The 25806-nt window shown below is 41.5% G+C and overlaps 1 protein-coding gene across 3 annotated transcripts in view; it reads right to left on the bottom strand.

Annotated features, from left to right (window-relative positions):
- The window catches only part of setbp1 (SET binding protein 1), a 308361-nt gene extending 283167 nt beyond the window's left edge, over positions 1–25194 (bottom strand). For 2 of the 3 annotated variants that reach the window (XM_060821616.1, XM_060821713.1), the window contains exons 1-2: positions 24642–24991; positions 23642–24210 (exon numbers count right to left, since the gene is read on the bottom strand). In XM_060821616.1, the coding sequence (XP_060677599.1) occupies positions 23642–24088 (447 nt within the window). In that variant the 5' untranslated portion in view covers positions 24089–24210; positions 24642–24991. Of the gene's footprint in view, positions 1–23641; positions 24211–24641; positions 24992–25152 lie in introns of those variants that run through there. The other variant, XM_060821651.1, reaches the window with a different exon arrangement.
- Between the last annotated feature and the right edge of the window lie 612 nt (positions 25195–25806).

Below are 25806 nucleotides of genomic sequence, written 5' to 3'. Positions count from 1 at the left end.
GTCTGCATGTAAGTATTGTAAGTGGTTATGATGTTGAAGGATGAATATGCCAGAAACAAAAATTGCGAACACAAAACACAGGATTCTGATTTTGCATTATTATTCGAGATTCATAATTTGAAGAAACAAATGATGAATTTGATGTTTTACAGCTAAAAGTAATTTGGATTATTTTGCACATTCATTCAAAAAAAGGGCTTCCCTCACTATCCTAAACAGCAGGCTCAATTTTTTAAAAAAACATTCCATTGTTCTGTTAGCGTTATTACAAATTATGCATTAGGGAAGGCAGACTGGTACACCCACTTCCCACCCCCTCAACATCCCCACCTCTACCATTCAGAAAAATAACAGGTCAGACGTCTGTTATTTGACATTCTTCGGCTGCTTTTATATTGCTGAAAGTGGTATGTTTGCTTAACTAATTCCTGAAGCCCAGCCTCATGTGATTTGCTGCAACACTAATATAAATCTGCTGGATGCACCAAGACCTGGATCCAAAAAGAAATTACTTGCATGAAGCACTGTTTACAATTTTTGTTTTAAAATACACTACATAAACACATTATTGTTGCCATTATATTTTCAGAGTGGCATCAGCCTATCTAGCAAATGTTAAGTAGAGTTGCTGTGTGCTATATATGACACATGCATTGCGAACCAGTGGCACAAACCGTCACTGACATGAATTTAAAAGCAGTTCCTCAATGAGCAGTTTGTAATTCAGAACCACTTCTGGCAGTCAAGATTCTGCAACTTGGCAATCCTCCTGGGGCTCAGAAAGCCAGCCCAGGTGCAGAGTAGTGCATCTGGGTCTCGCAGCACAACATGAAAACGTGGCCTGCGTATTCATGCTGAAGTTGTAGCTTTCATTTTCTGATGGCAAAAATATAGATGCATTGCTAGTCCATATGGGCTAACAAAGCACTTAGCTAGAAGGTGGCCAGGTTAAAATAACAGCTTTTAACATTTGTTGCCAGCATCTGTGTACCCTTCCTGACTCGGAACAAAACTTCCTTAAACTGATAGGCTCTGTGTGCCATTGGATGCTCCAGTGTTGTGTGATTTGTGTAAAAGCATGCACAGATTCTGAGCTAACAGTCACAGCAGCATCATAATAGCAATAAGGGCTACTGAAATTTTAAAAATCCATCCACTAATAAATTAAACTTGAGTGGTTGACCTATTTTCTATACATTTCTTTCCTTAATAAGACCATATTCTATATCAGTTCCATCTTCTCCATTTCTGAAAGTAATTAAAATCGATCAATTTTAATCAACTTTGAATTCATCAAGTATTGGTCACATTTGGAGTTTATGCACGTTACAGTCACTGACTAGAGGTGAGTTGAGAGTCAAAATTCATCTCCCTTATGTGTGATTACATACAGAAAAGGTGCTGGAAACCAACACTACTTTAGATTACCTCAACAAAATAGCAACAAGAATCAAATTATCTTTCTCTTCTCTCCTTTAATAAAACCTGAAACTGCCAGCAATTGACTCCTCAGAAGTCAGAGATGAGAAGTTCTGCCTTAATCACTGCATATTAGCTTTGCCTGGTTAATAAAATGAACAGTTCATCAAATTCTCTTTAAATTGGGTTTAACAAGTATCTTTGCACCTGCAGCCGGGCACATATGTTGCCACCATAAATCAAACATACCATAATCTAAGAATTATATGACTTAATATCCAACTAATCAATTTAAATGTTCATCTCACTAACAACCTGATGCAGCTCGGGCTGTATACTGTACTCCCATGCTAGTGCAATGTATAATGATGGGCGTCTGTGGAAAGAAGTCTGTGGATTGAAAGGAAGCAAAACATGCACATTTAGCACAAGTTAGCAATTCAGTGGCAACACAAGTTTATACCTGTTAACTTTAACGCAATTATTTCAGGATGTAACAAAACTGACAGAGATTATAGTATCACAGTTTATCAGTCCTGATCTTCATAAAGAAATCTGATAAAGGTGCTTCACAACATACTTGTTATTGAAGTAAAGAAAAATTGGAAACAACAATCACTGACTGCTGTTGGTTTCTTACCGACCAGCTGTGACTGACAAAGAGCTCCTTACAGTCATTGCCATTTGCTAAATTTATAAACTGAAAGTATTGATGAAGGCACTGAAGGCAGAGTTGATAAACTGTGTAGGAATACAGAATATTATATGGCAAATGACAGAATTCAAGGAACTTTGACCAGACAGATGAATGCCTGATGGTAATCAATGTTGAAAGCACACAGTCAGACATACTGGTGCAGGAAATCCTGAATATGATCAAAGGGAAGGATTTGTCACAAAATCAAGTCAAGGAACTGGCTGTGATAACTGACCAAAATTCAGAAGCGGCATTCCTACCATCTGTGACAAAGTGAAACTATCCTTCTCAACCTCTCTACAGCCTTTAACATGATTGACTATGAAGGACCGCACCAGTTCCAACACCGCACAGCCCAGATGGCCTCCTTCTTCAAGGACCGCAGATTCCCCCCAAACGTGATCGACGATGCCCTCCACCGCATCTCCTCCACTTCCCACTCCTCCGCCCTTGAGCCCCGCTCCTCCAACCGCCACCAAGACAGAACCCCACTGGTTCTCACCTACCACCCCACCAACCTCCGTAAACAACGTATCATCCGCCGTCATTTCCGCCACATCCAAACGGACCCCATCACCAGGGATATATTTCCCTCCCCTCCCCTATCAGCGTTCCGCAAAGACCACTCCCTTCGTGACTCCCTCGTCAGGTCTACACCCCCCACCAACCCAACCTCCAATCCCGGCACCTTCCCCTGCAACCACAGGAAATGTAAAACTTGCGCCCACACCTCCTCCCTCACTTCCCTCCAAGGCCCCAAGGGATCCTTCCATATCCGCCACAAGTTCACCTGTACCTCCACACACATCATCTATTGCATCCGCTGCACCCGATGTGGCCTCCTCTATATTGGGGAGACGGGCCGCTTACTTGCGGAACGCTTCAGAGAACACCTCAGGGACGCCCGGACCAACCAACCCAATCACCCCGTGGCTCAACATTTTAACTCTCCCTCCCACTCCACCGAGGACATGCAGGTCCTTGGACTCCTCCACCGGCAGAACATAACAACACTACGGCTGGAGGAGGAGCGCCTCATCTTCCGCCTGGGAACCCTCCAACCACAAGGGATGAACTCAGATTTCTCCAGCTTCCTCATTTCCCCTCCCCCCACCTTGTCTCAGTTGGTTCCCTCAACTCAGCACCGCCCTCCTAACCTGCAATCTTCTTCCTGACCTCTCCGCCCCCACCCCACTCCGGCCTATCACCCTCACCTTGACCTCCTTCCACCTATCACATCTCCATCGCCCCTCCCCCAAGTCCCTCCTTCCTACCTTTTATCTTAGCCTGATTGGCACACTCTCCTCATGCCTGATGAAGGGCTTATGCCTGAAACCTCGAATTTCCTATTCCTTGGATGCTGCCTAACCTGCTGTGCTTTAACCAGCAACACATTTTCAACTATGGTCCTCTTCCAAAATTCCTGCACTTTCTTATCCAGCTGTGTGGAGCTGCTCTCTGATGCTCCATTCTTCTCTAGTGAATCACAGCCATAGAATGGTTTGCTTCCCTTCCTGCTCCCACATTGTGACCACTTGTGTCCTCCAAGATCTATTCTTTGCCCCCTCCTATTTCTCATCTACGGAATGTCCCTCAGCAACATCAGCTGGTAACATATCGGTTTCCACGTCAGACAGACAACTACCTGGCTATCATCACTCAAACCCTGCACAGTTTCTAAACTGGCAAATTCCTCATCCAATATCCAATAATGATTGAGCATGAATTGTATGGGTGGAGAGTTATGTTTGGGCTCAGTAAATTAGAAAGCTGCTGATGTGAGAGATGATAAGAGAATGGATTAGGCATATTTAGAGGAGAGAATTTATAAATTGTAAAACATCCAATCCATAGAAATGTGAATTGTCGTTAGCTTGGCCCTAGAAATATAGAAGATAGCTTAGCTTTCAGTCAAACATTATACAAATGTTACAGATGCCATCAAACTTAGCCAAAAGTGACAGTCAAGAATATTAATGGAACCAACATTAGGCACGAAGGTGTGCATTGATATAGTCAGTGGTTAAAGGCTTTAGTTATCTTAATAGAATGCAGAACTTGTGTTATATAATATTTTCAAAGAAAATAGCACCGTGGAGTGCTAGGGACAGACACTGAAAGTAATATGACAATCTTGAGATGTACTCATAAAATGCCTACTAAGAGACTGGAAGACAAGCTGAGACTAAAGAAAATTGTGTATATTTAGCATTGACCCATGTCAAAAAATGGAGGACGCAGCAGGGGGCTACATCAGCTCATACTTAGAAGTGGAACTACAGCACTAGCATGCAACATGTGGACGGGCATTCAGAGGGCCTTGTCTGAAAGACAAGGTATCACTTACGTAGGTGCTTAGGTTTTTAATTCCTAATTTTGACACATAATACAGCATATGTCAACAACATTTGCAGTATAATCCTGAACTACTTAAAGAATCTGAATGCAAAACTGCTTATTAGGCCTGCTGTTCATGAGACTTATGAATAATTTAACACATTTCAGTCTAAGAGGTATCACTTGCCTTCACATTATTCTCATTAATAAGTTCATAGCACAAAATTAATACGGTAGCAAAACCATGCTAAAAACACAGCTGTGGGAACAAAGTGGTAATACAAAGAGACAGTAAACAGACTTTGTATAAGATATTTTCTAAAGACTTATTTCACTCAGTATCCAATTAGTCAACAATGAAGTGCTTAACAGAAAAGAACTGCTTCATGATTTGCCCCTTTGCTCTGTTTTCTATTTTGTGACAGTGATACTCAATAAATAAAACAATTGGAAAACATGCTTTTCACTGAGTATACCCATTGAGGATTATGAGGAGATGTGAACTAGCAGCAGCAGAATAATTCCACTCCTCTATAATCTGTAATCTCAAGGCCCAGCATGTCCATTACCATTACCATTATGCCAGAGGCCAAAACTGGTTAAATAGGATTGTAGAAGAGTACACCAGGAACAGCACTAGTCATACTTGAAAACAAAGTTCCAATCTAGTGAAGCTAAACAGTGGAAACAACACTCTATAAACAGAGGTAATTGATCCGGCAAGAAAAATACATCAAATAATTTGATTTGATTCATTATTGTCACATGTATCGAGATACAGTAAAAGTTATTCTATTGCGTGCTAACCAGAAGAATACATAAGTACGTTAGGGTAATAGAACAGAATGCAGAATATAGCTACAGGGAAGATGCTGAGAAAGATCAACTCTACTATTCCAGAGGTCCGCTCATAAGTCAGAGAATTGTTGGGAAGACATTACTCTTGAACCTGTTGGTACATAGAGTCATAGAGATGTACAGCATGGAAACAGGCCCTTTGGTCCAACCCGTCCAACGCGACCAGATATCCCAACCCAATCTAGTCCCACCTGCCAGCACCCGGCCCATATCCCTCCAAAACCCTTCCTATTCATATACCCATCCAAATGCCTCTTAAATGTTGCAATTGTACCAGCCTCCACCACATCCTCTGGCAGCTCATTCCATACACGTACCACCCTCTGCGTAAAAAAGTTGCTCCTTGGGTCTCTTTTATATCTTTCCCCTCTCACCCTAAACCAATGCCCTCTAGTTCTGGACTCCCCGATCCCAGGGAAAAGACTTTGTCTATTTATCCTATCCATACTCCTCATAAGTTTGTACACCTTTGTATCTTCTGACTGATGAAAGAGGACAAAAAAGAGTATGACTGGGGTTGGGATGGGAGGGGTCTTTGATTATGTTGCCTGCTTTCCCGAGGCAAATGGAGTCAATGGAAGGATGGACTGGGTTGCATTCACAACTGTCTATAATTGCATGCTGTCTTGGGCAGAGCAGTTGCCATATGAAACTGTTATGCAATTAGATAAAATGTGTTATATTAGATTAGATTCCCCAACAATGTGGAAGCATGCCCTTCAGCCCAACAAGTCCACACCGACCCTCCGAAAAGTAATCCACCCAGACCCATTTCCCTCTGACTAATGCACCCGACACTATGGGCAATTTAGCGTGGCCAATTCACCTGACCTGCACATCTTTGGACTGTGTGAGGAAACCCACACAGACATAGGGAGACTGTGCAAATTCCACATTGACAGTCACCCAAGGCTGGACTCGAACGTAGGCCCCTGGTGCTGTAAGGCAGCAGTGCTAACCACTGAGCCACTGTGCTTCCCATGCTCTATAGTGCATCTATAAAAATTGATGAGTCATTGTGGACATGCTTAATTTCCTTAGCCTCCTTAGTAGAGATGTTGGTTTCTTGATTGTAGCATTGAGGTGGATGGACCAGGATGGATTCTTAGCAATATTTAATCATAGGAACTTGAAGCTCTCAACCACCTCCACCTCAGCACCACTGATACATACAGGGGCATGTCCTACACTCCACTTCCTGAAGTTGATGATGAGGCCCATTATTTTGGTGACATTATGAGAGATATTGTTGTCATTACACCATTCCACTAAGCTGTCTATCTCCTTCCTATACTCTGTCTCATCATTATTTGAGATCTGACCCACTACGGTGCTGTTATGAACAAACTGGTAAATGAAGTCAAAGCTGAATTTGGCCACATAGTCATGACTGGAGAAGGTGTACAGTAGGACAAAGGAGTATGCAGCCTGGTGGAGCACCGGTGTTGAAGATTATTGTGAAGGATATGTTGTTGCCTATGTTCACTGGTTGCAATCTGCTGGTCAGGAAGTTGAGTTGCAGAGGGGATAGCAGAGACGTAGGCCTCAGAGTTTAGAGATGAGTTTGGTTGGAGTTATGGTGTTGAAAGTGGAGCACACGTCAGTAAGTAGGAGTCTGGCATAGGTGTCCTTGTTATCTAGATGTTCCAGAGATTAGTCAGGCCAGGGCAATGGCTTCTGCCATGGTATTGTGACAATGAGCAAATTGAAGTGGATCAAGGCAATCTGGGAGGCTGGAGTTACTAACTTCTCAATGCACTTCATGATGAAGGATGTCACTTTGTGGTAGTCACTAAATCCTAATCCTCAAAGATCTTCAGCTACCTTCGGCAAGAACTATGCAGCGGATGATCCATCTCATCCCACCAACAGAGAAAATACAGTCTTCAGCCAATTCAATTGAATCCAAGTGAGATCAAGAAGTGGTTGAGTGCTTTGGTTTCAGCAAAGCCTACAGGCTCTGACAACACTCCAGCTATTTTGCTGAAGATTTGTGCTCCACTGAAATTCAGAATATAGAAGCATGAAACATAGATTATTCACAACGAGAAAACCATTCAACTATTGTGTCTATGCCAGCCACAAATCTCACCTTCCAGGTTTTGATCCACAGCCCTGTGGGTAGCTAAAGTGCAAATCAAAGTGTTATTTGAAATGCAATGTACTTCTGCTTATTTCAGCCTTTCAAGCAATGAGCTGCAGGTCCTGTCCATAAAATAATTCTCCTCAACTCTCCTCCAATCCTTTGACCAAGTACTTTAAATCTATGACCTCTGGTTATTCACCTCACTGCTAACAGAAATAGATCTTTCCTTATACTCTGTTCAGGATCCTCTGTAATTTGTAACATTCAATTAAACATTACCTGAGACTCCTTCATTTCAAAGAAATCAAGCACCAACCTATCTAATCTTTATTCCTCTTTACAATTCTCTATTTCTGGCAACATCCTCATAAATCCCCTCCATCCTGTAATGCAGTGATCAGAATTGCAGCAGTACTGCATCTGCAGTCCAACTATTATATTGTATAGTTCAAGCATCATGTGCCTGCTTTCACATTCTTGACCTCTGCAAATAAACAAAGGTATCTTGTATGCCAGCTAAACTATTTGATCTTCCTGTCCTGCTACTTTCAAAGATGTGTGAGCATGGAGGTGTAGTGGACAGCGAAGAGGGTTACCTCAGATTACAACAGGATCTGGACGAGATGGGCCAATGGGCTGAGAAGTGGCAGATGGAGTTTAATTCAGTTAAATGCGAGGTGCTGCATTTTGGGAAAGCAAATCTTAGCAGGACTTATACACTTAATGGTAAGGTCCTAGGGAGTGTTACTGAACAAAGAGACCTTGGAGTGCAGGTTCATAGCTCCTTGAAAGTGGAGTTGCAGGTAGATAGGATAGTGAAGAAGACGTTTTGTATGCTTTCCTCTATTGGTCAGAGTATTGAGTGCATGAGTTGGGAGGTCATGTTGCGGCTATACAGGACATTGGTTAGGCCACTGTTGGAATATTGCATGCAATTCTGGTCTCCTTCCTATCGGAAAGATGTTGTGAAACTTGAATGGGTTCAGAAAAGATTTATAAGGATGTTGCCAGGATTGGAGGATCTGAGCTACAGGGAGAGGCTGAACAGGTTGGGGCTGTTTTCCCTGGAGCGTCGGAGGCTGAGGGGTGACCTTATAGAGGTTTACAAAATTATGAGGGCCATGGATAGGATAAATAGACAATGTCTTTTCCTGGTAAGTCCAGAACTCGAGGGCATAGGTTTAGGGTGAGAGGGGAAAGATATAAAAGAGACCTAAGGGACAACTTTTTCACGCAGAGGGTAGTACGTGTATGGAATGAGCTGCCAGTGGATGTGGTGGAGGCTGGTACAATTGCAACATTTGGATGGGTATATGAATAGGAAGCGTTTGGATGGATATGGGACGGGTGCTGGCAGGTGGGATTAGATTGGGTTGGGATATCTGGTTGGCATGGATGGGTTGGACCGAAGGGTCTGTTTCCCTGCTGTACATCTCTATGACTCTATGGAGACCAAATGCCCACTGTGCCTTTACCCTTCTCAGTATCCTACCTTCTATTGCCTTGTTCGTCTTCAGCAAATGCATTGCCTTCCAGATCATGAGACTGAACTGCATTTGCCACTTTTCGGTCCATCTGACCAATCCACAGGTATACTACTACACTCTATAACTCTCTTCCTCACTATCATCCACATGCTTTATTTTCATATCATCTGCAAATTTCTTAATCACGCCCTCCAAATTTGCATCAAAGTAACAGATATCTACCATGAAAGGCAAGGGACACAATGCTGAACTGTTGAGGACCACAGCAAAAAGCCTTCCAGTCACAAAAGAACAGCCACCATTAGCCTTTTCTTCCAAACTTTGAAGTAATTTTGCATTAAACATACCACTTTTCCCTACGGATGCCATAAGCTTTCAATCCTCTGACCACATTACTATGAGTGACCTTGTGAAAAACATGGCTTAAAACCATGTAGACTATCTGAAATGCACTACTCCTTCTCAACTTTCTCTTCATCAAAAACAAATCAAGTTAGTCAGACAATTTATACTGTTGCCTGGACTATTTTCAAATTGTTTGCTTATCATTGAAAATAGCTACCTGAACCATAATTACAGAGACTATCACTCTCTGGAAGTTACGTCATTAACCGCCCTCAAGCTGGTAGCTAGAAAAGGTTAGACAATCAGATTAGAGCTTGCGGCCCATCCAAAGGCAGACCAGAAATCAGGTGGATCAATTAATCGTCTCCATGCCACTGGCATCATGTCAACCAGCAGCACACCCACCCTACCACAATTTTATCAATAGCAAGAGGCTTTGGGTTATCTGCCCACTTCTGGCCTAACTGAGGATCTTAACTGGGGAATCAATCTCTAGTCAAGGAGCTCATCCTGCTAATGCAGGATATAGGAGAGGTCTGTGCCCAACACAAAACCTGGCAGGTTTGATCCTGACAGTGTTGGCCAGTGTAAGGGGGCAGGTTATGTCTCATTGCCAGGCCATTGTGTCAATCACTGGCTTTTTACTTTCACCAAGACTTTTTATGCTGCTTAATGCTTTCTGCAGTATTGGGCTTCCATTTGATATAAGCTTCTATAAGTTCTTTAAAAAATCATTAATGAATGCCTGCCATTTATCTGCCCCGGTTCATCACCATGTTCCTCTCCAAGCCACACACCAACCTGACTCAGAAATGTACAAATGTTTTTTTTCTCTACTACTCGGTCAAAATCCTGGAATTCCTTTCCCAACAGCACTGTGGATGTACCTAAACAATATGTGCCCAGATTTCTTTTCATGCAAAAAAGCTTTCAACTCAATTTATATCAGTGGTGTGCTTTGGGATCCTGAGGACATTCAGATTTAAGTACATCTTCAATCCATACACAGGAAATTTAAACTCTATGTGCCAATTTTACTGATCACAGATTTCTAAATGATTGACCAGAAAAACACAGAATTGGGCTGTTTACACTATCAGCACCTTGGTATTTACAAGGATTTATTCAAAAGCTTTTCATAGCAGATATAAAACCACTATAACTTTTGATGAGCTGGAGTGTCAAAGCACCCTGGCACCCGCAGCAATGTTCACCCTCTTCCAAAAAATGTTCCCACCACTCCCCACACACAAACTATGCTAACACTAGCTTAACAGCACTCAGCATCAAAGTGAGTGTTCACCCCAACTCACAACCCAGCTCCCAAGTCACCTTGGGATCCCTGGCTCCTATCCAGCCAATGTTAGAATTTGAAATTTTGTGGGGTAAGGGAGAGAGTCAACACTCTCAGGGGCTTAGGAAGAAAGACTGAACCTTGGTTGGGGAGGTGCTGAGGGAGGGAGAAGCACATTGTCACTGAGTTTGAGCAGAATGAGTCCTGTCAGAGTCATGAGGAGTGGTGAACACTGTTGGCGGGTAAGAACTGTATTAATGCCAACCTATTTAATGACAGACATTTCATTTGTGAAGCATTGAGTTAATCAAGGAATCTCTATTGTACCAGTGAAGAGAAGCAACAGAAGTTGGAGCTGTTGAAATACTGAATTTTTTAAATGTAATGTTTTTAGAGCCTCCTAAGTTCCAAAGACTACCAGAGCTTTATGTTTCTGCAAAATGCCATCCATTTTAAGAGCAAAAAATATGCCTTAGTGGCATGAATGACCAATTGATGCATAAGCAAAAGCTATGTAGATTATTATTATTTAACATTGAACTTTAATAAGTGTATGTGAATTAAATCTATAAAAGTGTAACTTGAAAACTAAGATATTTGGAGGATAGATAAGATATTCTATCCCTTGATGAGAAGATGTAGGAAACAGAAAGTCATCGATCCAAAGAACAATAGAAAATCAGTTCCTATTCTTTGAGAGTACAGAAGGTGGGGTATCTGGAAACCAGCACATTACGTTAACTGACTTACTGTTCCTGGAATAGACAGTGATAAATTAATTTGTGCCTTTGAAGAGCACTGATGTAAATCTTCAAATATTTCTGTTCCTAACGTACTCACATCCTCATCTGATACAAAGCAGTTTCCAGCAAAGTTGCATGTTAAATTCCCCATTGGATACGGAACTAAACTGAACAAATAGTGCAGGGAGATCTATCTAGTGCTGCTTTATCATTGACCTTTGCTCTATCATGAAGACAAAAGAGATGTTTGCTGATGGCTATACAGTGGTCAATAACATTCACAAGTCCTTAGGTCATGAAGCAGTCTATACTCGCAACAACAATTCCTGGAGAGCATTGAGGCTCGTGTTGACAACCGACAAGCAACATCTGTGCCACACTAGTGTCAGGCAGAAACCATATCCAACAAAAGAGAACCAAAGTGCCTCTGCTTCACACTCATTGGCATTATCATTGTTGAATCCACCAGCATCAAATTCAAGGGAACTTCACCATTGAACAGAATTCCATCTCGCCTGATCTCATAAACAAGGTATCTACAAAAATAAAGGTCACAGACCGTATATTCTCTGATAAGTGACTCATCTCCAGACTCTTCAAAGTCTTGCCAGTTGCTACAAGATGTAATGTGCGTATGGCACTGCTATTACCTCAATCTGATGAAATCTTCTCCATTTGTCTGAATGAATACACATCCAAAGGCACTCAAGAAGTTTGACATTATACAAAGTTAAACAACCATCAATCCAATCCATTATCTTTTAAGTAATATTTAAGTTTAATTCTTCCATTACCAGCATACAGTGATGTTGTACAACATATACAGATTGCACAACATATGCTACATCAACCTCATAGAGTCATAGAGATGTACAGCATGGAAACAGATCCTTTGGTCCATGCCAACTAGATATCCCAACTCAATCTAGTCCCACCTGCTAGCAACCAGCCCATATCGCTCCAAACCCTTCCTATCCATATACCCATCCAGATGCTTCTTAAATGTTGCAATTGTACCAGCCTCCACCACATCCTCTGGCAGCTCACTCCATACACGTACCACCTCTGTGTAAAAACGTTGCCCCTTAGGTCTCTTTTATATCTTTCTCCTCTCACCCTAAGCTTATGACCTCTAGTTCTAGACTCCCTGACCCCAGGGAAAAGACTTTGCCTATTTACCTTACCCACAAATGCTACTTCAACAGCACCTTAGAAACCCCAGCTGGAAGAACAGGAACACTTCAGAAGACTACCTGTAGATTCCCTTCCAAGTTGCATACCAATCTGATTTGCTGTTCTTTCATTACCACTGAATCAAAATCCTGTTTTCTCCCCCATAAGCACCACAAGAGTGTTTGATATTTACAAGAACTGTAGCAGCTCAAGGTGGCAGTTCACCATCAATTTCAGAAGGGTAATTAGGGCTGGGCAATAAATGCTGGCATTGTCAACAACACCCACATTCAATGACTGCTTTGATAAAATAAGCACGAGTCGCTTGCTTTAAGAATGCATTTGAAATAAATGAGTCATAAAGAACTTAAAAAGAACATTTTTCAAAATACAGGTTACATTTTGCAGTTTCAATCAACAAGAATATCAATCAAAGATGTGAGCTGCTGGTTCACAACTTTATCAAATTCCAGGTGTTAAAATTAATCACCAAAAAAAATCAGGAAAGCCATGACCTGAATATGTTGACCACTGAAGCCCAAAGCATTCGGTAACGTTGCACAGCAGCAGCAGTAGCAGCAACAGCTCTTTGCCGGGTAAGATTATATATACAATTCTCAACAATAACATTTAAAAGTATGTCCACAGCACTCTTCAGAGTTTGGTCACAATGCTCTCCACTATCAGAGCCGAAACCTCTGTGCAAACTTTCTGTCATAGTCTGACAAATATTTAGTATTGTTCTAAAATATATGCATTAAGTAGGCCAAGGGAAAAACAAGAATTCAATGGGAATGTTTTGTCATTTCTTTTCAACTTTGAAAACGTGCAGGACAATTTAAGGAACAGTTTTATTTTCCCCACGAATCTGTGGCAGTTCCCAAGTCTAATGTTGAATCACACGGAATCACTTGTTCTTTGTCTCTTTAAATGGTCAGAATACTTCAACCCATTGACAATGTTAAGCAGGTCAGTTCCTTATAAAGCACTCATTTTGCTGAGGGCCAAATAAAGTCCAATACAGTAATTGAATACTCAATCTAATAAAAGCAAAACACTCACTGAATATTCTGAAGGCTACAAATTGCTCAGAACATTAATATTTAGCCAACAAAGTTTTGTAATGACTTCCTTATTTTACACCTACTTTCACACATGTTGCTTTTTATCCTATGTTTTATTACATTGCTGTCAAACAAAACAAACTGAATTTTACATTCTTTCCAACAGTTATGACGAGTTCCTTCTGAAATGTTTTCCAGTTTTTTTTTGGAAACTGCTGCCTCTGTTCAGGAAAAGGTACATTAAGGCTGTCCATCGTCCAATATTTAATGTCATAATGTCAATAGAAGTCAACAGTTCTGCAGCAATCACAAGTGTGAAGTCAGTTAGTAAGGTACCAAGAGAATAAGGAGCTGACCCATACCAAATTACTTAGCACTGGGAAAATAGTAAACATTTATGACCAATAAATAGTCCAAGCGTAAACACATAAAGCCTTTTAAAATGAGGATAGTCACCAAGTAAGTATCATTTGCAATTTCCTGAATCAATGGACAGTAATTGGTCCGAGAGTGTTTACTCCCAATGACGCACAGCCGAGTTCAGTTACACGTCTGAGATCAGAGGTCGATAGCATATTAACGGTTCAGTTGTGTTTACATGTAACAGATTACAGTAGCAACAGCAATTCTTTAAATTTATGTAATCAGCTTTGCCAAAGAACTAATCCAAAATCCTGTCGACCTAGACTAACACTACATCTTCACACAGTCAGTTGAATGATTTGCAAAACGCATGGATGTCAAATAAAATCTTGCGCCTATAATGTTGGGAGTTCAGATTTTATAATTATATTCTATCCTTTTTAGTTCCTGTCCTTTTTTTAGTTTTCTTCCCAGCCTAACCAGTCAATTATTCTTACTTGTTGAACTTTATGTTTCACATTTTCTTTTAAGAAAGTTAACAACAGCTCCGCCAGCAGAGTCTCAATGTCACCCAACAGCTCCATCTAGCAAACTGGCTTACATGAACACACACTGCCCAAATTGGAATAATTTCAGGCAGTTGGGACTTGAATGAGTGACCTTCTATGTTGAACTCCAATACACTGTCATTGTTGTTATTTCAGTTAGTTTTATTTTAATTTTTATTTTCTTCCACTTTCCAACATGATGATTATTTGGCTATTTATCACTCAGTCATTCCAAAGTTTGCTAAAGGGTACAGATTTCCATACAATATCAAATGCCAGTGTTTACAAATAGAAAGTGCTTAATTTAACAAATATCATGTCTTTTTACCTCAGCAAATAACTTCTTACTTTTTTAAATCACACATTTATGGAGAGAAGTCCTGAAATAAGCAGATCTCTTACCAGGTCTCACTAAAAGTCTGATTTTTAAGGGTAGTCCAAGTACTCCAATGATCTCACAGCCAGCCTGTAGTTTCACATATGTATTAACAATAACAACTATTTGCAAATATCATCTTCAAAGCTGTAAAATGTTCCAAGACACAATGAGAGTTATATCAATCAAAGTTTGCATCAAACAGATAAGGAGATATGAGGCAAGATGACAAAAAGCTTTGCAAAGCAGTAGGCTTTAAGGAGCATCTGAAAACAGGGATGAAAGCTACAGTTGAGGAAGTTGAGAGAGGGAACTTTAACCTCTGCTACCACAAGAGAACAAGTTTAAACAAAGTAATACTTGTACTCCCAAGTGGTGAATTACAAAATGATTCAATGTCATCCTTCAGAGTCAACAGTGGCTAATGGAAGTGGAATGTTAGTGATTAAGGAGAATTTCACATATAGTTAAGGGAGGAAAGATGCAAAAACCAAATTATGCAAGGAAGGATTGTTTATAAAACAACATTGCCTTGAAACACTGTACAAAATCAAAATGAAAGTGGCTCAGTGGTTAGCACTGTAGCCTCACAATACCAGGGACCCAGGTTCAATTCCATCCTCGGGTGACTGTCTGTGGGGACTTCGCTGAGTGCTCCAGTTTTCTCCCACAGTCTAAAGATGCACAGGTTAGGTGCATTGGCTATGCTAGATTGCCCATAGTGTTCAGGGATAAGCAGGCTAAGTGGATTTGGCCACGGGAAATGCAGGGGGTTGGGTCTGGGTGGGATGTTCGTTTGAGGGTTAGTGTAGACTTGCTAAGCCAAATGACCTGCTTCCACTCTATGACTCTCAACCACGAGCCCAAGTGCTGATAACTGATAAACTGATTTTTTCATTTCATCATTGAACTTTGTTGATGGAATCAGACTGCTTGAGTCAAATTGCAATCTTAGCAGTATAAGAATATTCAACCAGTTATGAAGACCTGTCCAATAATGGACACATTCCAAAATTTTACAACACCAGGAAAGTGAAGTCAGTAAGTACTTCCAGGCAGCAACTTCTCGGACACAACAACTCAACAGGAGGCAAAGGCAGAAGAGATGAGGGGTTTGTCTTATGAAGAGAGATTGAGCAGTTTAAGCCTACACTATCTGAACTTTATAAATGGCAGTGGATCTGATTGAGGTATAAAAGATGCCAAAGCAGATTCTTGAAGTAGATGTAGAGAAGATGTTTCCTCATGTGAGGCAATCTCGAAGGAGAGGTCATAGTTTTAGGATAAGAGGTAGCAGATTTAAACCAGAGATGAGGAGAACTACTTCTCGAAAAGTGTTGTGAATCTGAGGAATTCACTCCCCCAGAGATGCTTTGGACATGGAGTATATTTAAGGAGGAGATGGACTATTTTTTTTAAATTAGTAATGAATTGAAGTGCTATGGACAGGAAAGAGGAGTGAAAGCTAAGATGAGGTCAGCCATGATCATATTGAATGGTGGAGTAGGTTCAAGGGGCGGAATTAGGAGAAAGTGAGGACTACTGATGCTGGAGATTAGAGTCAAGAGTGTGGTGCTGGAAAAGCACCGAAGGTCAGGCAGCATCAGAGGAGCAAGAAAATCAACGTTTCAGGCAAAAGCCCTTCATCAGGAATGAGGCTTGTGGGCTGGGGGGGGTGAGAGATAAATGGGAGGGGAGATGAGGCTGGGGGAAGCTGAAAGTGCAATAGGTGGATGGAGGTGAGGGTAAGAGTGATAGGTCGGAGGGGAGGATGGAGCAGATAGATGGGAAGGAAGATGGACAGGTGGGACAGGTCCTGAGGGCGATGCTGAGCTAGAAGGTTGGAACAGGGCTAAGGTGGGGAGAGGAGAAATGAGAAAACTGGTCAAATCCACATTGATGCCCAGGGGTTTGAGGGTCCCGAGGCAAAAGATGAATTGCCTATTCCTGCCCCTAGTTCTGAAGTTGTTCTGTAGTTCTGATGCTGACACCTCTCCAGTTACAGGTCATGGTCATTTCATGAGGTGAGAAGTTAAAATGCTTTGAAACAGAGAAAAATATTTTTTTCCAACTCAGTCAGCTGATCTTCTTAATTAAAGGTTCAATCTCAATAAATGTTTGGTCATAAAATAACATTTAAAAAGAACCTCTGTTTAAATGAAACTGCTAACACCATCACTGTCTTGACCACAAGCAGTACAGGCTATCTTACCATAACCATCTATAATAACCATCAAAGCGAATGAAAACACAAGTAGAAAGGATTAAAAGGATATAAGGCAAGCGCAGGGAAATGGTGAGAGTATGCAGGGACATTTTGGTTGGCATGGACCAGTTTGGGCCAAAGGGCCTATCTCAGTGCTGTCGGACTCTATGACTCTATCCATGCATTTGTCCAAATGTCTTTTAAATATTGTTAAAGCACCCACTTCAACCACTTCCACTGTCAGTTCATTCCATATGCTTATCACCCTCTGTTTAAAAACACTACACCTCAGGTTCCCTTTTATTCTTTCCCCTTTAACCTTAAACTGATGCCTTCTAGTCCTCGATTCCCCAACCCCAGGAAAAAGACTGAGTGCATTCACCCTATCCATGCCTTTCATGATCTTAAACACCTTTATAAGGTGCCCCTTCAGTCTCCTAACCTCTAAAGAAAGAAGTCCTAGCTTGTCCGACCTCTCCCTATAACTTAGAACATTGAGTCCAGGCAACATCACTGTAAATTTCTTCTGTTCTCTTTTCAGTTTAATAACATCCTTCCTATAACTGTTGCTGAACAAAGAGACCTTGGAGTGCAGGTTCATAGCTCCTTGAAAGTAGAGTCACAGGTAGATAGGATAGTGAAGAAAGCATATGGTGTGCCTTCCTTTATTGTTCAGAGTACCGAGTACAGGAGTTGGGAGGTCATGTTGCGGCTGTACAAGACATTGATTAGGCCACTGTTGGAATATTGTGTGCAATTCTAGTCTCCTTCCTATTGGAAAGATGTTGTGAAACTTGAAAGGGTTCAGAAATTTAATGTTGCCAGGGTTGGAGGATTTGAGCTACAGGGAGATGTTGTTTTCCCTGAAGCATCGGAGACTGAGGGGTGACTTTATAAAGGTTTACAAAATCATGAGGGGCATGGATACGATAAATAGACAAAGTCTTTTCCCTGGGGTGGGGGAGTCCAGAATTAGAGGGCATAGGTTTAGGGGGGGGTGAGAGGGGAAAGATATAAAAGAGACATAAGGGGCAACTTTTTCACGCAGTGGGAAGTACGTGTATGGAATGAGCTGCCAGACGAAGTGGTGGAGACTGGCATAATTGCAACATTTAAAAGGCATCTGGATGGGTATATGAATAGAAAGTGTTTGGAGGAATATGGGCCAGGTATTGGCAGTTGGGACTAAAGTGGGTTGGGATATCAGGTCATGGATGAGTTGGACTGAAGGGTCTGTTTCCATGCTGCACATCTCTATGACTCTATGACCAAACTGAACACAATATTCCAATGCAGCCTCATCAACATTCTGAAAACTGCAACATAAGTTGCCAACTTCTATTCTCAATGCCCTGACCAGAGTGCCAAAAGCTTTCTTCACTCTCCTGTCTACCTGTGACTCCAATTTCAGGGAACTGTGAAACCTGAACTCCAAGATCGCTCTTTTCCACTATATTCCTTAAGGCCATGAAACTCCAACCTTGATTTGACTTTCCAAGACCTCACACTAATCTATATTAACCTCCATTTGCCATTTCTCAGCCCACTTTCTTAGTTGATCAAAGTCCTGCCGCAATTTCTGAAAACCTTCCTCACTGTCCACGATACTGCCTATTTTAGTGTCATCAGTAAACCTAGTAATCATGCCTTGTACATTCTCATCCAAATCATTCATATCAATAAAAAACAGCAATGGGCCCAACACTGACCCCTGCATCATAGGCCTCCAGTCCGATAAGCATCCTTCCACTATTACCCTCTGCTTCCTACCATCAAACCAACTTTGCATCCAATTTGCCAGTTAAGGGAGGCTGTAAATAATTTAAAAACAAAGATGAGCTTTTTGAGCAGGATGCATTTTTGGACTTGGAGCCAATGTAGGTTAGAGAACATTTTGGGCATTTAAACGGGCATTGGATAGGCATATGGAGGATATTGGGCTAGTGTAGGTTAGGTGGGCTTGGGTCGGCGCAACATCGAGGGCCCAAGGGCCTGTACTGCACTGTATTTTTCTATGTTCTATGTTCTATAAGGATGATGGATAACTGGGACAGGATCTAGCTTGGGACACAGACAGCAAGGGTTTGGATTAGTTCAGATTTGTGAATGATGGCAAGCTGCCAGAGTAGCATTAGAAAAATCAAGCTCAGTGATGACAAATAGATGAGAGTTTCAACAGCAGTTAAGATTAAATTCATTTAGAGATGGGTACAAATAGGAAATATTACAGAGATAAAATTATTCAGTCCTAGCATTGGATCAAAAATAGATCAGCAGCTCCATTTTCGAGTTTTTAGGACACCAAGGTTACAGATTAGCAGTTCATCTTCAGACAGTGGTCAGGGAGAGACCACTTTATGCCCTCTTGTCTGTAGTGAATTTATAGATCTGTTTCGCCCTGCCTGAGACTCACCCATTGACTTTCCAACCGTTGTGCTAAGTGTATGGTTCCCATTTTTAGTCTCATGTTGTTGCTATTAAGAAGCAGCAATGCAATCAAGAAGGGAGAACAAGTGAGGCAAGAGGTAACAGAGGCAATGCTGCAATTCAGCATGTGGACTAGAAAAGAAAGACCTAGTCCATGCCAAGATACAGAAGGTAAAGAGATAAAATACGTCGCTTCCCACTTTGCAAATAGCTGCACCAATTATGTGGAGCATATTTCATTTCATCCATCATTCCCAGACTGGCCATGCCATTTTACCAAGATGCCAGTCAATCATTTTTTTTTCTTCATGAGATGTTAAAGTACCACAGTGCCAAGATCAGTCATGCAACAAAGTCTGTGCATATGTTACTAGGAAACCTTAAGTGCATCAAACTGAGACAGAGATTGAAAATGTACTTGAATTGAAACATTTAGGATTTTACTCCACTTACAAGTGAAGAGGAGGAACATGTCTTTAGTACAATGAAAACTATTGTAATAAGGATTTTTTTGCTTGCCATGGTAAGGTACATTAATGCAGGGAAATGGAACATTTCTCATTGCTAGTCTGGACAACAAGCATCTGCAAATCACATATATCATCAGATGTAGAGTAAAATGCCCTTTATTCCATCCAAACAATACGCTCAGTCAGTCCCAAGTTCAGAAAATCACCCCTCACTATAGCAGTATGACATTTTTATTTTCATTTTCAACATTAGTCATCCTGTGGTCTCATTGAGTTTGGACTGCTGGTCTTAATGCTAAATTGGTGCAGCCCAGCACTGCAGATTTTATCCATATTACAATTATGTTAAAGGTACCCAACGTCATTGCCTGGAAATTGCTTAGAGTCAATAAGCAGAGGAGTCTCATCCCATCAGTTTGGATTGGAGCAGAGTCCACATCTAAAGGTGAAAGCAGAGCAGACGCAACCACTACTTAACACCAAAAAATGTATTACTTAACAGAGAAGTAAACAAAAACTTTAAGATCTATCCGGCCTTCCTCAGTTTTGAAAATGCATCCATGTTTCTATTGTACACCAATTATACATCCAATCTTAAATACTGACATTTACCTTTCAAAATGAGCTCAAATTAAGACACTGCACTAAACGCCAATATCACCATTACATAGTTATTTCTTGTCAGGAAGGTGTACAATTTTTTGAGCTCCCTCTCACCTCCATTGGCACTAAGACAACTACCTACCAGTAATAAAAAGTGTTTTTTTTTAATAATACCTATTACCCTAATATCTTCACTGAATAAATTCCAGATGAGGTCAATAAGAATTTGTATTGGTAGTTTCATCGGCAGTATATCCCATCTGGAATGCTGCATCTAGTTGTGGTCACCAATAGCCTTTGAAAGGGTTCAAAGGAGGTTTACTAGAATAGTTCCAAGAATCATGGATAGGGTTCCGTTAGCCAGCTGAGGGTAGTATTCCTTGCAACAAAGAAGATTCAGGAGAAATCTAATACTGTAGATCCAAAAAGGGAAGGGAGTGGGTATGCATCAACCCTGAGTTCCCATGTCTCATCCACCTAGTCGTACATTCCTAGATACTATAGGCAATTTAGCATGGCTAATCCACCTAACCTGCGCATCTTTGGATCCATAAACTTACCAGAGGCAAAAGGCCATAAAATAGTTTCTCCTTAGCGACAGTCTGAGGTTGACCAAGATTATTTGCAATCTTCGCTTCCTACAACACATTTAGATGAGTTCCTGGCCCATACCGATTTTGACATTGTTAGCAAAACTTTAAATGCCTATGCTGTTTTGTATTTCTAGTCTCAAGCAAAACAATTCCAGGCTATCAAGGAATGAATGCTGTTTCCAATATCATATTCAGAGTGAAACAATACATCATGTGACTGGGTAGTTCTGTGACTCTTAACATCTAAATTTTTCACCAACTTCAAATGAAATTGATAAACTATTTTTGTAATAAATAGTCTATTTGGATCCTTTTCACATCAGGCCTGCAGAATGATAAATCTGTAATCCAAATTTGAACTTCAAATCAGCACTGAATTCTATGCCAAAATTAGAAAACATTTATATTTATTTGTGTGCACTGTAACACACAGCAATAGGCTAATAACCACAAACATCGACATACAAGGGGGAGTAATTTGAAACATGATAAATAAATTAACTACGAGTAAGTTTCACCTTTTATAAGCTAATGAAATGCATGAAACTGATATGCTGGAATTCAAAACTACTTTTGTGAGCATTCCCTGGATAATTTTTAACAAGTTGCAATGAGTTTATCAAAAGTATACATTATTTTCTTTAAAATCCTACTATATAGGTTTGCTGCGCTGGAAATATTTAAGTATTAAAAATTTTGTATAAGGACATCAAATAGAACAGAGTAAATTATATACCATTTCCCCAACATGCCACAGAATTGGATTTTTACAATCTGCCCTGACCAGCACAGACTGGTTCCAATTACTTCCATTGCACTATGAGCCAAGACACAATCTTGATAGTAAAACATTCAGCTTTAGGAAGGGGGTGGGGTAGGAGGCCTTAGACTCACATTTAAAGGGGAAGGTTTCTAATAAATGTATACTTCATATATTTACGACTATAGCTTGAGGCTTCCTATTTTCACAATTCCCTTGCGCAAAGATTCTAAAAGGACAATACAATATAGCTCGGCTGGGAACTATAACTTTTAAGTGCTCCACCACAAATGCATTTTAACCACAGAAAAGACCCTTTAAGAAGGTCAGTATTATTTCATCCTTTGCAATACTGAGTAATACAGTAAACCACTTCCAGTCCATAAAAATGTTGCTATTCAAACTCAGATTTCCCCAGTGCCCTCTTGAATTTTAAAATCTAACTCTGTACATCACAGAAGACAATAATGATTAATCAGAGTCTCCTTAGTCACATGGAGAAAAAGCTACTCACACAAATAGAAATCTTACAAAATTTCCAAACATTGACACTGCAAAATTATCAAGATTTTTAGTTCCTACAGCACTGTCAAAATCAAATTTAACAGTGATACTGTATGGCCCTAATTCATAGAAAAACTCCAGAATGACTCCAGTATGGTTCACTCCAGGTATTACTAAGATAATCAGCAGAGCCTGCCTGTTTACACTATAGGCACAGCAGGGCATCCTTGATCACAGATAACGGAGCACTGATGGGCAGATGCTTGGAGAGTGATGTCAGACATAACTAATGTCACCTTGTTAGTGTCTTATGTTGCTGGGCAATACCAATATATTCAAAATTAAGAGACAATTTGAACAAAAACAATGTTATACCTCGTAAAATGCAGCTCTGTGAGAGTGTGTAACTATACTTACTACACTAAAGATTGAATTCTAAAAGTAAAATTTATATTAATCAAACTTGTAAATGTGAGTTCAGTGCCAGAATTAACCTCAAAAAAGGCCCTAAACTGTTGCCTGGGAAGGCAAAGTTCCAACCAAGAAGGATGCCAAATTCGAACTGAGAACATAACATTTTCAGGACTGAGCACAGGACAAAACCAAATTATGAGAAAGGGTGAAAACTGCACACTGAAAGCACCAGCTGAATATTTAGTACAACATTTAATGGCCTTGTGAAATGAACATGATCACTCTGGGGTGGTTACAGTATCAAAACTCAACCTTCTCCCATACCCATGGTCTGTTCCAACAAGATCAACATTTATTCCACCACAAAGTAGCATGAAAGTATTCCTCCTCCAACTCAGATGTAAGTATTTACTATACTTAGTCTAAAATCATACTAATTTAACAACTCATTCCAATGAATAAAAGGGAGTAATATCGGCACAGAATTTTAGTTTCGTGTAATTTTTAGGACTGGTTTATGAATATACTTCCAAATTATTGGGATGACACACACTATCAAGATGACTAGCTTCATAGAATTCAGTGAATATTCAAACCCGTCCTAGAGGTTATTAGAGATGCTTAATGAAGATGCATGTGTATTGAACAGACGGTTACCGCAAAACAAGTATTACATCCTAAACGGCTACATGCTAATATGGGAGCGTCTGTAGCCACCTGATTCCCATCGCTTCCATCCCCCCACCCCCATCACCCCGCAGTCATAACAAGGGGTATCGACCATCTTGTAAAAACATGTTTATCGCCTATCAAAATACGAATCAGGATGCAGTGTAAACACAAAAGGAAGTTGGGATAGTTGTGAGCCTCTTACCTTTTTCTTTTCATCTTCTTTTGACACCTTGTTACTTTTGCTCGACCTGCAGTTTTTCTGATCCCCTGTCTGTTTGATGGTGATCTTGATCTCCGGAGGGCAGATGTAGTTCTCCAGGTTCTTGGGAGGTTTCTTGGGCCGTTTGGTGGTCTGGATCTTGAGTTTCAGGCTGCCGTCTGTGAAGTTCGCCTCCTTGATAGAAAACTCGTGTTCCTCCAGGCCGTCTCCCTGCATTGATTTATCGCTGTCTGTGTTGGAGTTGGAGTCCTGGCTACCACAGGCGCTCTCCTCGTCGTCCGGATCCAGCCTCCCCCCGTTCATCTGGCTCCTGGGCGACTGCATCAAGGCTCCAGGAGAGACTGCGGACTTGGCAGTGCAGCCAGCCGATCGAAAATCCCCATCAGCCGGCTTCTGCCTGCAGCCCATCGCCGTCTCCCTCTGCTCCATCTCACTCAGCGTCTGAGAGGCACAGGGGGGCTGTGGAAAGAGCAGCACTCAGCACTTCTCAGTGTCCTCCGTTACTCCAGAGTAATCCGATCCCCCAAACAAAACAAAATAAAAACTGCAATCTGGAAACAAAAATAGATACAAAGTAAACCTGTAAACATCAAGTGGACTGACTTGTAATTCCAACTCATTTGAATTCACGGTCAGTGAAAATAACTCAGACTCTTACGCCAGTAATATTAAGTTGTCCAAATAATTATTTTTTAAAAAGCATTCCCCTCCCAATCCAGTGAAAGGTTCCATACCAGTTAAAATAATGGGCGCATGTTCCAATTCGCTCTCTGCGCCTTTTATTAATCAAACTATAACAGCGCTCGACATATTTTTTTTCCCCAAGACAGCCACGACAGCGAAAAAAAAGTTAAACGTCCGTCACATTGCCCTCCGCGAAAAAAAAACACATAATTCCTCTGATCAAGGCTTCGCGTGTCCCTGCAAACCAGTCCAAGAGCCACGTTACGGGCTCCTGTCAAATCAATCCACTTTCCTTTACCTCGATCGCACCGTTTACTTCATTTTATCGTTCGATCCGCTTTCAGTGATCCAGAAGCCTTCTTCACATGTCGACAAGATCAGGTCTGTCATGTTGCAGTGGCTTGTTTTGTGTGTGTGTGTGTATATATAAATGAGAGAGAGAGAGACAGACAGAGATGTACAAGGTTACAAGAAGTGGAATCTGTTGCAGCGTCCACACGCTCCCTCGGTAAACGCGCCTCAGATACAATGCGAGTTGGGCTGGATCGCTGCAGCTGCTGGAATCCGATGCTAGAGGCTCTCTCGCCCCACTCCAATTCGACCAAAAAAAAAGACGGACTTTTTTTTTAAACAACCGAATTGCACCATCAACTCCTTCTCACTAAACACGTACACGACTTTCTCTCTCTCTCTCGGTTCCGTGGCAATGATTGAAATCGGCCACAAAAGAAACACCCCCCGACCCTCCGCTTCTACCTCCCAGACGTTGCGGGGAAAAAAAAGATATCGCCGGTTTGCTACTTACTAACCCATATCCAGCGCCGAGAACCTGAGCTCTCAACTCGTCCTAAAGCAGCCGAGCTCCTGGAAACGGCATAATCGGATCGGATCGGATTCGATCTGTCAACTCGAGAACAGCCTCCTCCCCCAAAACCACCCCCCACCCACCCCCCTTCTCTTGGGCTCCTGATCCTAAACAGGGAGCAAAAGATGGCGCTGAGGAAGTGCACTGAGGAATGGGCTGTTTGGGATATTCGATCTGTGAACAAACCGCCCCCCCCCCCCCCCCCACTCTATACCGCCCCACTCCAGCCCTGATCGACCTGCTCTCTCTGCGTGTTCGTGTGTGTCTGTGTCTGACTGCCTCTGTGTGTGTGTGTGGGGGGGGGGGGGGGGGGGGGGGGTAGAGGGCTGCCTCCGAGCAAAGCACTTGTCGAGGCTGGCGCTTTCAGCGGCTGTGGCTGTAGGAGCGGGGCTCCGCTGTTTGCGGGGAGGTGGGCAGAGAGAGAGAGAGAGAGACAGGGAGGCAGAGAGAGAGGCAGGGAGACGGAGAGAGAGAGAGAGACGGAGTCACACAGAGAGAGACGGAGGGAGAGAGACAGAGAGAGGGAGACACAGAGAGAGAGGCAGGGAGACAGAGAGAGAGAGACAGGGAGACACAGAGAGAGAGAGACAGAGAAAGA

This window comes from Hemiscyllium ocellatum, chromosome 1 (assembly GCF_020745735.1).
Source record: "Hemiscyllium ocellatum isolate sHemOce1 chromosome 1, sHemOce1.pat.X.cur, whole genome shotgun sequence".
In the NCBI taxonomy this organism is placed as follows: domain Eukaryota; kingdom Metazoa; phylum Chordata; class Chondrichthyes; order Orectolobiformes; family Hemiscylliidae; genus Hemiscyllium; species Hemiscyllium ocellatum.
Note: the sequence above shows the minus strand (reverse complement) of the source record. Positions and strands in the feature narration are given on the sequence as shown.